The 14955-nt window shown below is 37.7% G+C and overlaps 1 protein-coding gene across 1 annotated transcript in view; it reads right to left on the bottom strand.

Annotated features, from left to right (window-relative positions):
* Nucleotides 1-14955, bottom strand: part of LOC107317574 (vitellogenin-1) — a 44111-nt gene that overhangs the window by 14422 nt on the left and 14734 nt on the right. Inside the window, exons 12-21 of the mRNA XM_032446247.1 lie at nucleotides 14710-14927; nucleotides 14527-14624; nucleotides 9471-9595; nucleotides 9281-9382; nucleotides 9072-9191; nucleotides 8621-8810; nucleotides 8439-8532; nucleotides 8155-8340; nucleotides 2291-2435; nucleotides 449-668 (exon numbers count right to left, since the gene is read on the bottom strand). Coding sequence (XP_032302138.1) covers nucleotides 449-668; nucleotides 2291-2435; nucleotides 8155-8340; nucleotides 8439-8532; nucleotides 8621-8810; nucleotides 9072-9191; nucleotides 9281-9382; nucleotides 9471-9595; nucleotides 14527-14624; nucleotides 14710-14927 — 1498 coding nt within the window. The remainder of the gene's footprint in view (nucleotides 1-448; nucleotides 669-2290; nucleotides 2436-8154; nucleotides 8341-8438; nucleotides 8533-8620; nucleotides 8811-9071; nucleotides 9192-9280; nucleotides 9383-9470; nucleotides 9596-14526; nucleotides 14625-14709; nucleotides 14928-14955) is intronic.

The following is a 14955-nucleotide window of genomic DNA, read 5'->3' as shown; positions in this document are numbered from 1 at the left end:
TTAGGACTAGATCCAGGCAGGGTTAATCCTTAATTCCCTTTAAGAATCTGGGTTTTTAAACTGTAGCTACAGGACACTGCATTAGATCTGTTGCCCATGTCCAATTGCTCTGTGCTTGCATCCCAAATCCAACGATTCAGGACGCATCAGACATGCTCTGCAGGTGCACATCATCTCTGTGTGATGCTGGCCATGCTGAGAGGTGCTGCATTGCATGGCCACTTCCTAGGAGAGCTGGGAATCGCTGCTCAGGCAGAGGGAGCAGGGGTGGATTCATGCTGCAATGGAATTTGCTGACAATACTGGCAAGGCCAAAAGTTCTAACAGTAGTTTTAGTGGCTCTTAAGGTACAAAAGACACATATGTGTACGTACAAAAAAAAAATATATATACACACACACACACCAACAACAGTTCACCTACCCACCCATTGCACAATTGTATTTACCTGGCTTGAAGCTCATTCTAAGGTCATGTTCTCCAATAAAGTAATAAAGAGGCACATTTTTGATAAATGCTGCATGTACACTTTTCTTCTCAATGCACACTTGAACCCCAAATGTACTTGCATTAGAGCACATGGACTGAACAAATGGCTCCTTCCAGGAAGAAGAATGTCCAAAGGAGAAGGAATTTTCCGATGAAACATCTTCTACAGACTGTCTGTCCTGTTAGATAATATACTCATCAAGTAAAACTAGACAACAGTAAGAGAAATGTTTGCATGCTATCAATTCTGTTTCAGAATTATGTTTATAGATATGTTTATTCTACAGAAGGTACTAACCAGTGGGAGATAGCAGATTGGTTTTCAACTGGACAAAATTTTCAGCTAAATGGCTCGACTAGACTAGAGCAAAAAAAAGTGCTTGAGGCCATAAGACTGGAAAACTATATCACAAAATAATTGTAAATATTTCATTTTGCTTTCCTAGAGTATTAGACTATGTTAACAGATTCACGATCAATGTGAGTGTGCTCTAGACTGACTGAAGTCTTTTCTTTTCTTTTCTTTCTTTTCTTTTCTTTTCTTTTCTTTTCTTTTCTTTTCTTTTCTTTTCTTTTCTTTTCTTTTCTTTTCTACTACAGAGCCTTTATCTATGTACATGCAAATTCTGTCTCACTTGTGGTGTGACTTGAGAATATATCAACTAGAAGATCACAGAAACTTCCTAGATGTCCAAAGCATACCAGATGTTAGAAATTTTCACTCAAAAGTGTGCCATGTACATGTGCTAAGTGATATTTTTGGAAGAATGAATTAAAATTAGAATCAATTCCATGACATGAGGGCTACAATTTCCTGAAGAAATAAAGCAAATGGCAAAAGAAACATGACCATACATTTTCTCTTAATATGCAACACATACTTTGCAGCTAATTTTTTACTCAGTTTATCATGTCTCACAAAATTCCAAACTTGTATTTAAGGCACTGAAAAACTGGAATTTTTAAGCTAATCCTTTCTTTCCAGAGGGAATGCTAATGATAATGGGAAATGGTCAAGTTTGTGCCATTTTTTTCAGTTGTTGCGCATTCAAGAATAACTGCAGAGTGATAAATTTTCAGAATGACCACATAGGCACAAAGATTTTTGCTTGTTCCAGGATACTGGAAACTGTTCCACTGACAGTACTTTTACCCATTGACTTTTCCACAGGAAAGTGCTGTACTCACCCTTGTCTCTTATTTTATCTGAAAAACTTCAGAGTTGCAGGATGACAGTGAAACCAGAACAGCACAATATATTCCTCACCTCTGTCAGTTTTCCATTGAATGAAATGTCATAGTGAGGCCTTCACAATGCTGCCCATCATAGAAAGCTTGTAGTTCCTTTTATGGAAAACTTTAGTTTAGGAAGTCATTTGACTTGACACACAAACTGCCATCCATCCTTGAATCAAGGTGACTATAGGCAGTAAATTTAGCTCTACAAGCTGAATACTGGAACATCTTGTGCAGTATTGCCTGTCCCAGGAATGTAATGATTGCATTATGGCTGCAAAGAATTTTAAAGATTGTGTGCCTATCCTGTAGATGGCAGTGCAAAATTAATTACTAAAGCAAGTGCTCTTGCTTTTGAAAAACTGGTGTAAGTCTGATGTGATTACAATCCTGTCTTTAAAATAATGTTACTACAGAACTATTTGTGTTGTTAGATTGAAAGTGACTTATTCTGTACAAAGTAACACTGGTCAGAGATGAATTATACATTTTCCTATGGGGAAAATAAATTGTATTCTCCTGATTAAAAGCCAAAGAAAGAATAGTCAGACAGTACATCAGTTACCCTGATGTTATCAGTCTCGCCTGATGCAGAATCCGAGTCAAAGGACATCTTCATTATGTCAGGCACTGCTTCAGGTAGAAGAACTGGAGTCATTTTACTAGCAGCCAAGTCTTCAATATTTCGTGTAACAGCAAATGTCTTAGAGCTGCAGAATAAACATTAGAGGGAACCTGTATTGATAAAGCACTGCTGAGGAAAAGACCTGAATAATACCATGTAGCACGTACTCAGCAACAAGTATGATGCCTTGCAAATAGCTTTGTAGATATTTACATCTTTTCTATTAGTTGTATTTCCAAGTACTGAATGAATAAAGATATGGACTGATCTCAGTCCAGAGGGCTTGCAGTTAGGCTTTCAGAATCACAGGTATCAGTTAAAAGAACAGTACTCTATTGGATCTGTGTAAGTCTAATGCCTTGAAGAACAGCTTGCTTAGAAATCTGACTGTGGGTTAAATTATTAAATTTTTTAATCTCATATATATATATATGTAAATTTTTTATATATATATAAACTTGTGAACCTTCACTGCTAAACTTGGTTTTCACTTCCTTTAGCTGCCATACTGCCATAACTCAGAAGAAAAAGAAAAGATGCAGGGGATTAGTGGCTTCTAAATGCTCTAATATTCTAAATTGCTCTGCAATATTTTTAGCCTCAGACAATCAAACAAATGTTTCTAGTTTTGTCTAACTGCACTTGTATATCCACATGCCTTAGAAAGACATCACAGGGAGATATGTTGGAATGTGAAGAACATATTATACATAAATATATGAATATATATATAATATATATGAATATATATGAAAATAAATGAAATACATAAATGTATTTCATTATTTGTTTAGAGTGCTGTGGGTCTCAGGAGTCTTAGTCAGAATCAAGGGCAAGAGATATAACGTGCTAAGAGGACAAGTGATATAAGTGGCATGAGACCCTTGTGGCCAAATATCTTGACTCCTTTGTCCTGTGCTCTTCATAATAATATCTTCATAGATATTGTTACAGTGCTGCAAGAACCATGAGTTTTGGTTTGGGTCAGACAAATGTCTTGACTATTGAACACTTTTGACAGATTCAAACCTATTTCGAGCTATTAACATTGTGCTAACTCTACCTTATTAGTCATTTATCAGAGCTAACATCCAGCTTACAATTCTACACATGCTGCTTCTTATGTATGAAGTTGATCTGCTTGCCCTGGGGCTTTTGTGGTCCGCCAATGGAGGTGGCCTTTGTGACAGTAAATGGAAAGACGGTCTGCAAAATGGTCTCTATTTTAATATGGTCCACACTGTACTAGCCTAAGCAATTCCAATCTAACCTATATGAAAGATAAATTTGTATTCATTTGATAGCACTCTCTTCCTCTTGAAGGCTCCTACTGTGCTGTGTGCACTGTAAAGCACACAATTGCACTTCATGTGGAACACCTCAATAAAACGTGTGTCACCTGTGGGCTTTGTTTTCTTTTCCATCTCTCTCTTTTTTTTTAGATAAGGACATGACAGCAACGCTCCACGCTGGGTGAGAGGAGAACCTTGAAGAATGGAATCTGAAATATAATGTTCTCCCTAACAAGCTGAGGGGATAAAAGAAAATACAAATCAACTTGCATTTCAGATGTCTCATCTGAGTAAAGGGACAAAAAAGGAAATGGTTTTTATTTTAATCCCATTCAATAATTCAAATGACCACTGAACAGCAGTCTGGATCTCCAAGCAGAAAGCCCTGGGGTTTCTTATCCAATTTTTAAAATTTTTTTAAATTTTTTTTAGGTTTTTTTTTTTTTTTTCTTTTTTTTTTTTCTTATGCCAATAGTCTACTCCTGCCACCTAATGAAAGTAGAGGATCGATTCCTCCCTGTTGAGCACAGAGAGCCGACAAATGTAGCTGCATCACAGGTGACACATGTCAATGTCTGCAGAATCACACAGTACTGTAAAAATAGGCTGCAAGAGCCAGCTCTGGTCCTTTAACAAGAAAAACAGTCACAAAGAAGGCCTAAAGCTATGGTATGAAAGAATGTGTTCTCTCTGATCCTGCACAAGGGAGAAGAAAATAAAAGGGAGATTTTCCAATATGTATTAGTGTATTTTTTGGATAAGAGAAGAAGCTGTGCTATAGTATAAGCCAAATTCACTGCAGGGGTAAGGGACAAGTAATTCAGCTGTGTTGGACCCACTGGTATTTCAGGTTGTGTGGCCTTACACATATCCCTAATTCAGATACAGAAGAGCTCAGTGTCTGTTTAAAACAAAAATAATAACCAAAAAGATCATTGAAAAACTATTTTTCCGGTTTTTAAAGCACAGCATGACATCATATCTAAAGAAATGAGAAGCAAGAGGCAATTCCACAACCAGAGCTTTAGTTCTCTTTCTGCTGTGGTGAAATGAAATAGCACATATCCTTCTGACCTTGGTGCAAATGTGTCATGAAAACAGAGGTTTGGAGCACAAGTCATTGCCCTCCTCTTTCCCCTGACAAGCAGTGTGGAAAGCTCATAAAGCTCATGTGCTACACACATACACTTCCTGTTTTGCATTTTCCATTACATGTTGTATACATCATTTTAATTTCGTAATTCATCATATAAGTAAGATGCCCATGTGAAGCAATTTCTGCTTATCCTACAGTTAAAACAAGCAAAAAAGCCACATGGTAGGAGCTCTCTTCAAGATGATGTAGATACTTCAGTAGCCTATCATTATGAATATGTGATATGTTTGCAAAGTGCATTCTTTGGCAGCTCTAAATATTTATACTTTAATCACAGGGCTTTAATTTCCCCTGAAATTTATTTGATTTTTACTTCATCCTGTAAATTTTGTTTAAAAGTATGTTTTAGCAACCATTTTGCTTGCACCAAAAACAGTGTTACTAGCAGGAACAGGGAGGTAATTGTCCCCCTGTACTCGGCATTGGTGCGGCCGCACCTCGAGTACTGTGTTCAGTTTTGGGCCCCTCACTGCAAGAAAGACATTGAGGCCCTGGAACGTGTTCAGAGGAGGGCTACAAAGATGGTGAGGGGTCTGGAGCACAGGCCTTATGAGGAGCGGCTGAGAGAGCTGGGATTGTTCAGGCTGGAGAAGAGGAGGCTCAGGGGAGACCTTATAGCTCTCTATAACTTCCTGAAGGGAGGTTTTAGTGAGCTGGGGGTTGGCCTCTTCTCTCGTGTAATCAGTGACAGAACTAGAGGGAATGGTTTTAAGCTGCCCCAGGGGAGATTCAGGCTGGACATTAGGAAGTATTACTTCTCAGAAAGGGTAGTCAGGCATTGGAATGCACTGCCCAGGGAGGTGGTGGAGTCACCGACCATGGGAGTGTTCAAGAAACGTTTGGATGTTGTGTTGAGGAATATGATTTAGCTGAGAAGTATCGGTAATGGTTGGCCTAGATGATCTTGTAGGTCTTTTCCAACCTTGATAATTCTGTGATTCTGTGATCTGTAGTATACCAAATAATTACACTAAAAGAGCCTAAAAAATAACTATTATTTTAAGTAAATTTAACTTTGATGGGATTGAATTGAAACACATGTTGTATATTCTCTCCATGGTATGATTAATTATAGTGTTCTGATTTTCACTATAAAGTAAGTCGGATCCTTCATGTGCAAACTCTGTCACCGAAGTTTTGAGGACAGAGAGTCCCCTTGAGTTTCCCTTCCACTCCTGGAAATTTATATAAATCCCACAGCTGTGACAGGTTATAACCTGTATAGCATGTAGGACATAACTGAACTAAATGCTATTGAAAACTGTTTACTACTCATGTCTGTGTGTGAGAGATGAAAAGGAAAATAATATTACATCCTGACCAGCTGTAATGACATGGGAGTATAGACAGTAACTCAGTGACCATCAACGCAAAATGCCTAATACTAAAATATTTTGAAGAGAGCTTATAAACAACTGAAAGAGCAATGGTTTTCTAGAACCATTTCTTTCAATAGAACATTTAAAGCTAACACAGGAATGTGTCAAAATACCTCTAAATTATTGCATGCAACAGGTTCCTTATTTTTTAGTGGAGCTGTGCAAAAGGGAGATAAAGCCTATATTTAACTATGATTTTGGACTCATTCTATTTATAACATACATGCACACTTTCTCTCAACATATTATACCTACTTTCTCTCAACATATTATGCCTGCTTGTTTCTCCTCATAGCTTTAAGATTTTACTTTGCTTGTTCTTTGACCTCCTCAGTGACGTGGTTCACTGACACTGTTACATTCTCTAGTTATTGCTTTGTCTTCACTTGTACTCATTGCTGTTTCATTGCTCTGTGTGATTCCCACCAAGCATTTATTTTGTAAGAGTGAACAGGAATGCTTTTTGGAGAAAAATTGATGGTGCTAGAAGTTAGCTAGTGAGCATTAGCTTTCTCATATACTTGGCATTATAGAGCTATTTCCAGCTGACTACTTCTCTTTATAAATGATAACGCTGCAGGGTCTACAGGAGAGCTTGGGCAGGAACTCATGGACTCCTTGGCTGCAGTCCTCTATTTCTTACACCGTCTTGCCTTATTCAATGCATTTGGCACCTTTGTTTCTTATTTAATTCCATCTTCAGTCAAAGGAGGAAAATATTTATTATTTTGATTTGCCAGAAGGATTCTTCTGCCAACATTTGTAGCTCACCTTGGGGCCCTAAACTTCATCACAATCTTCAATATCCTCATTCCAGTTCAGCATCCTTATTGAGTTCATTAATATCCACTTTGCCCGATCCAATAGTGAGAGCAAGTGAAAAAAGGTGCCTATCGTCCCTGGTGACTGTCCTGGTCTTCATAAGAAAATGAACAAAACATTTTGGTTTGTGTGCCACAGCAGCTTACACACAGAAAATGGGTGCTCTCTGAGCTTCTGAAACATTCCCTTCTCTATGTGGAGAACCTGACTACAGTCACTATTGGTGGATCTGAGGAATCATATTAGGGAGGAGGATGTGATGTCAAATGCTGAATTGTCTGGTCTGTGACCAGTGAAGAGCAAGGAATAATGATGATTAGCCTTTGTGGTGGCTAAACTTGATGAGACCTGCAGAGCTTCTCTGGGCCTGCAGCCATGAATGCTAATTGCAGCTGGATCAAGCAACAGAGCTCTTTTGTTATGTCTGTATTCCTAGAGCAGAAACTTGTTAACATTTCTGCAGCTTGTATAGTAGCTGATTTTTGTTGTCAGTAGTGTTTTTTCCTGTGTTATGAATTTTTAGCTTGTCTTTCTCACTGTTTTTTCATGTGTATGTGAAGGTTTTCAAGGCTTTGGTCTACTGCTTTGATTCCTTGGACATATTCTTTCTGTTTCCTCCCTCTCTTTGTGCTTGTATTTCCATCTGTTTTCATTTGTTTGGCATCTGGCTACAATAGTTTTCCAGAGTGTATTGTAATTGAATACACTGATAATAAATCAAGTAGACCTAACAGGCAAGAAAACCAAATGGCAGCCACAGGAAACAAAGTAAAAACACAAGTTACACCAAGTACTCTATGCTTACAGGCACCTAATGCATGGGGTTGTCTGTTAAAACTGATAGAATCCAGGTGGCTTATATCTTACCTAGTGTCTCCAACCCAAATATATGTGTCAGGATAGAAATTTTATGCCATACGAGCTTCAAATAGTTTATGAGCCTCATGACTGAAAAATGGTGATTTTCTGGTCAAGACCACAGGAAATAAAACATATTTTCAAGCAAAGCTTTCGTACATGTCTTTCTTTTAAATCAATCTATACTGATCACTGCCAGTTACCCAAGCTGTCAGTCAAAGACAAGATCCCTAAGCAAATGTTTTGCTTAATTCAGAGTTGATATGACTACCCAGAAAGATAAGTTCTATGGCTTACCTTACAGTAATTACATTAGTCTCTTCTTTGCATGGCGGAATTTCAGCTTTGATACTTTTTTCCTTCATTTGAATAGTGGCAACAACATTCACAGGTACATGAGCATTTACTTTGGTGTGTGCTTCCAACCCTGCCTGAATCAAGTTTGTGTTGATCCCAACTACAAAGGTCATATGTTTAGCCATGCTGAAAAATTAGAAAGAGAGAGTAAAAATACATACGTAAACAGTTGTGGCTTCTGTCACTTAGAAATATTATTTTTTTAGTTCACTCGAAATACTTACCTCAGACTCATTTTGGATCGCAGCCTAATGTTGGAATTTAGTAACTCTGTCAATCTGAAATCAGATCTTGGAGAAGGTGTAATTTGCACTTGAACTATTAGAAAGAAAGTAAGCAAAATGTTAAAAATTCTGCCCAATCCTGATAATCATATATGTATTGTTCAGGTCTTGTAATACATTACCATTTCCTGCTGCTTTTGTGACAGAAGAGTAATAGAAGCTGGTCTCCATTGGGAACCCAACACAGGTAGGCACAATACGACGAATCTCAGAGGACAGTAAAGCCTTGGTCAATTGCCTTCCTATGCCACTTTGAAGGCTACTGATTAACCTCCTTATTGAAGGGATTTTTTCATCAGGTCCATACCATGCCTGCAATTACAGAGTTCAACTTGTCTAAACAAGCAGAACTTGAATATCAAGATCCTGATCACTATCTGTGCCTCAGGGGGATGTTTGCAAGCAATGATTATAACTAATCCTGATCAAAGTTTGAATTTATTTGCCTTGATTAAAACTAACAACAAAAAACATCACTTGAAATAAAAAGTTAAGGAGAAGGGAGGGAACATGTGGAAGAAATAACATTTTAATATTTTTAATGCTTATGTGGTGGTGTTTCTGAAATGATACCTGCAGTACATTTTGGATGGTGTTTTTATCAAGTCCTCCAAAGATCAACTCTTGGCCAAACATCTTCAAGTAACCTGATGCAAAAGGTTTGTCATGAGGGAGTGCCTTCCAGTCTGACAGCTGCATGAGAAGAGGAAGAAAATCTGTTTCTTCATAACATTTGCGGAAACAACACTTGAGATATTTTGTTTTCCTCCCAAATAACTTACCTTTTTTAGGATTTCCTTGAAGTCATAGTTAGTCTCCCAGTCCTTGTCAGGAGAGTAACCTCTAGCAAACATCTCCTGAAGTCCTTCAACTGCTATTCCCACCTGTGAGACAAAGTAAAATTGATATGCCAGTTGGATAAAGATTATAGGAAGGTGTGAGAGGCAAACTGTAGATGATAGACACAATTACCTCAATGGGATCAGCAACTCTTCCAAGGAAATGTGTCCTCAGCTGGGACACTGCCATTGTTGGAATTAAGCTTCCTGCATTATTCAGTACCAAATATTTAGCTGCCAAGCCACTCATAAGGTTCTCTGTATAGAAAATGGCAGTAAAACATAGCCTAGTCAGTTTTTAAAGTCACGTTTATAGATTGTTTCGATTTACTAATTGCACAACATAACTGATAAAAGATTATATGAGAAAGGCTAGAAAAATCAGCTACAAAACCAACATTATAAAACAGACATAAACAGAATATTCGCCTTTTTGAACTATTAATCAGCAAAATTATAAGTCCCCTGCTTAATACACAGTGACTATGCTATTTTTCTAATTGCTTCTACCATATCACTTACATTTGGTCAGATTCTATAATACCAACTTATGAAATGCTTTTACAAGACATTGTTAAAGGCAACTTGACAAAGGGGAGGGTCAGAAATGAAAACAGATTTACCATCCTTTGCTAAAATTATAGGGAAAATAGTACTGATGTCTTTTAAGTACAGATGGTGAGGTGGTGTAGATTTATTTCTTAGATGACTCAGAGGCAATTTAATGTGTCTCATTCCACATCCTGTAACTCTTAACCATGATGTAATAATGTAGAATAAGGGGTGGAATGTCATGGTTTTGTAATTTTGTAATTTTGCTATCAGTATTCCACATCATAACATCATGTAAAGTATGGATACTTCTATTGAATGTGCAGTCCACAGAAGAAGACTACATATCCCAGAGAACAACAGGGGCAATGATAAGTCATGGGACCAGGACGCTATATAATCTCGTTCCCAGGCTGGAGTGCCCTCCTTCTTCTCTCAAACTGCTCGGAGAGTGGGAAGCGTTCCAGCCTTGTTGCCTGGAGTTCACAGTAGGCCTCTCGGTTTTCAGGGACTCTCTCTGTTTCGTTTGATTTGTTAGCCTCAATTATATTATATTGTGTTATCTTGTATTTCGATATCATATTTAGTAAAATAAGTTTTTCCTCCTTAGATTGCTGCTGTTTTTATCCCATTCCCCTTTTCCCCCTCCTTTCCGGGCCCCAGTGGGGGGGGTCCACAGGGTGGCGTCCCCTGTCATGGGCATAGGTAAATCTAAGTAACCTGTGACAATGTAAAATACACTAATTTTTAAGTAATTGTTGACTGCCAGGCAAACTCAGAACAAAGGTTATTTGTATCTCTTTTCTGTACTTTAGATTTATCATCTAAAATGTACTGAGGTACAGATAATCAGTGGATTGTTATATCTTCTTCCTGAAATTGGCACAGCTTTATACAGTTCTGTTTTCTGAATTAAAGTAATCCCAAAGCTTTTCTAAGTTTCCTTAGATTTCAAAAGGAGCAAGGGCAACACAGTATGCAGCTACACTTGTTGCACTTCCTTTCTTCCAAAACTCCTTCTTCTTCCAATACAAGCTGGAGAACAGTGAAGGATTTTAGGATTCCCTACATTAAATTTCTTTTATCTTTATATAAGACATAGTCACCATATACTGATTAAACTGGCCCTAGAATTCCAGCACAGCCAAAAATCAGCTTTCAAAATTCAGGATAACTTCAGAGCCCTGTAAAAAGCAGGCTACTAATTTCATTACCTGTATAGAAATGACTGAATTGTAGGAAATATGTTTTCAAGTGTTCATAGAATCATAGAATATCCTGAGTTGGAAGGGACCCATGGGGACCATCAAGTCCAACTCCTGGATTTGTTATGAGAGAGAGTGAGAGTTTAGTCTCATTCCAGGAAAGGAATGACTGCATTCTCATAAATTACTTAGCCAAAATTTAAAGACAAGTCTATTTTTGTTTCACAGATGTGGGATTTTACGAAGACTCATAGGACTGTGTGATTATTCTGGTGTCACTTTCTGTATTTCAGACAAAATCTCATGAGTATGTCAATAACTTACTATTTTCTTACAAATTCATGCATGCTAACTGAGGCTGGGATCGTCCCAGGTTCTTCTGTATTCTTACACTATGTTATTATCAGATTACTGGAACTAATTTTGAATTCTAATTTCTCAGGACAGATTCCAGCTTTCTGGTCTAGTGGAAATGCGATCCATTTATCAGCTAAATCTACATAGTCTGGCATTTCACTAGATCATTTTCACTCTTGTGCTGTATGAAGTTTCTGTTCTACCTGAATTGTTAGACACAAACTACCTGTAAACTACACAGCTCATTAACAGCTTCTGAAGTAAAAATGCAGGTATTTATGCCATCATCTGATTGATGGCAGAAGAATCAATGGAGAACTTTCAACAGTTAACCAGGGAAAGAAAAAAAGCAATGCACATATTAATGCTGATTCTACAGAAAATAAAAGCAAAGTGATGTCACACTGGGTCATTACTATGAGCTGACTTGTGATCTGGAAATAAAAAGACTAGCTTTTCTCTGAATAAGTTTAGCTAGAACAGCCCTGGGTATTACATGGACTAGCCACAATGAGATATCATACTTATAGCAAATTCATTAAAGGGTTTTTCTGTCTTTTTTCTTTCTTTCTTTTTTTTTTTTTTTTTTTTTTTTTTTCTCTGTGTGTGTGTTTGTGTTCTAACTCATGAAATCTGTTAGTTAAGAAAAAGAAAAAAGGTACTTCTTGATACTTAGTAAGAAGTGTTGCTAATAAATGATTAAATGATTATACAAAATTCATCAGCTTGAAGAGAGCAGGCGTGTTTTCCATACCTCAGATGTTATGTAGCTCTAATGCTGTAAGAAAATATTTACCAAAGAAGAATCCCACTAACAGGGTCAGGTGATACATCATAGCTGCTTCAGTATGAGAATACGAGGGCACCTGCACCTATCTGACTAAACGTCTTGCCTCAGGGAAGAAGGAAAGAAAAAATAAAGTGATCAAAGAAAGCAACCTTTCATACCCATGAATATTAGTACGCGTTTTATCATAATATAAATTTGTAAAAAAAACTCTGTATGTTGAGAGTCAGATTCTGTCAGTCTCTATACTGAGCAGCACTTGAGCTGATTTCAGTGGTAGAGTGTAGACTGTGAAACACTGTTTGTGGTGGACATGTATGACAGATTCTTGATTAGAAGCATATTCATCTGATGTTAGTGCCTGTCATTAAAAATTCAGCACCTAGCACCACAGAAATCTGCATTGCTGAGGGCACATTTTTGTTTTTAGCAAGGAAATAGGTACAGCATTACTGCTGTCACTATGGTAACTCCTCTAGAATGGACTCACTGAAACACATTTCACCTGTGGCTAGTGGCAACAAATCAAATCAGAAAGCTGGAGCCTCCTCCCACACAAGGGTAATGGAGAATGGACTTCATTTAGCTGATTGAGTTATCCAAGTCTAAGTCTAGCATGTGCTAGAAAGCAATCTTGTTCCTTAGTCATCAGGATGACAGGCTTAAACATCCTATCTGAGTAGTAGCCAAATTTCTTATACTAGTACTCTCTAACAATTAACAGCAGTTCATTGATCTGCTGCATTTCAAGGGTACAGTCAGGACAAAATGCATTTTACACAGCCCCCTGACGTCTACCCTCATGCATAGAGCTGATTTCTTTTCCACTGTTTAAAAAAAAATAAAAATCTGGCAGCTTCATTGTAAAAGCAAAAATAAGACGAGAAAATGAGTATCTAAGCCCTGAAACATGGAGCTGCTTATTACTGGAAAATGTGTCTCTCTGTGTATGCATTTTAAATGGTACAAAAGTTCACAAGATATACCTTATCTACTGAATTTCTTTGGGCACTCTCTGTTGCTGTCTCTGAAGCAACAAGCATGTGGCACTGTGGCTGCTGTGGTATGTATTATACATATTTTTATTTTAGACCCAACTAAATGGTCATATAAAAAAACATGAAATGAGAAAGGCAACAATAAAATCTGCAAAAGTCTTTTGAAACCCCCTTCCCATCCCCAAAAGAAAGCAAAAGTACTTGCACACTTAGCACTGCAGGTTTCAGACGTTTCAGTCTTTTTCTGTTCATGACTTTGAAAAGAATCTTTATATGTACCAGTGAATAACAAAAGTGTGAAATACATCTAAGTCCTTTAGATAAACAGCATGTGTAAGGAGGCTCTGTTTGTAGATATAATCTCCCTAGTCTGTCAGCTACATATGCCAAATCACTGAGGCTGTCATGGTCATTTACATGCAGTTGCTGAAAAAATCCCTACTGGGAAGAATTACATAAATGGAAAACAGAAATAGCTACAATTTGGCCCAGCAAGATCTGTCCTCTAATCTTGTCCTCTTCACTCAAGCTACCAGCGTTCTTGATTTTTACATGTGATTCCCAGAGATGTAACTGATGTGCTTCAAAGTCCCACACATGGATCTGTGCATGCCAGTAAATAACCCTGGTAAGAAGGTGTAGGAAAACCTTCAGACAAGAAACCCAAGTTAGCTGCTCACGGATGCACTGAAATGTCATATCTCACCATTTTCAGAGTTCGATGTTTCACTCTGCACTATTGTTGGTGCGAAGAGGATTTAGCATCATATTTGAATTCAGTAAGAGTTGTATGCGTTAAGCACCATTAGAAATTTATCTACTTAGTAGTAATTTAGTTCCCTCCTGTTTGACGATGAACAGTGTTGGGAAATTGTTAAGCACCACTGAGACTATGGCATTTCATACAGGACTGAATGCTGCAATGGCTAATGAAAATGAATGGTTAGAGCCCCATAAGTCCTCTGGTAATTTCATACTGGCAGCATACAGTGCAAAATACACAGGAAGCGAAATGCTCTACAAATAGGGAGCCCAAGATTTAGTTGGTTTTTTTTGTTTTGTTTTGGTTTTTTTTTAATTATTATTTTATTTTATTTTATTTTCCACTGAATGTAGAAGAACATGGAGGCTGATGGCCATGTGCAACTGGACTCTCCTACTCTGTGACATATATATATATATATATATATGAATATTTATATATTCACATACATATAACTTCAACCTGTATATGTTTCCCCAGAAGATCTTCAGATGATTACTATTGGAGGGAAGGAGTATGTACCTTACCTTTAAACATACTGAAGCGGAAAACTTTGCTGAACTGGAAACCAGATCTGTCAAATTTAGGACTTAATGCTCTGACAGCCATTCTGCAGGCAGAAGCCCTGAAAAAATTCAGCAAGCACATTAACACCTCAGTTTGTTTGTAACAAGTTCCTCATCTAGGGAAGGGAAGTAGATTTTCCTTACATCATTTGAAGATCTGGAGCTGTGCTTCTGCCCAGGGCCCTCATGTGAGAGTAAATGAAACTTGCCACTTGCATGCTAGGTTCCTTCTGCACAGCATCAGCTAATGTCATCACGATTGGAAGACCTGGCTTAGTTTCAAGCAAAACCACCGCAGCTAACATTCGGATCCGAGGATGGATTTTGTGATTCAGCAAAATCTCAAGGGTAATAGCCTGGACCTGAAAATAATTGATACTTCCAGAGTTA

This window comes from Coturnix japonica, chromosome 8, assembly GCF_001577835.2.
Source record: "Coturnix japonica isolate 7356 chromosome 8, Coturnix japonica 2.1, whole genome shotgun sequence".
Taxonomy (NCBI): Eukaryota; Metazoa; Chordata; class Aves; order Galliformes; family Phasianidae; genus Coturnix; species Coturnix japonica.
The sequence above is the reverse complement of the archived record's forward strand: the minus strand, read 5'-3'. Positions and strand labels throughout refer to the sequence as shown.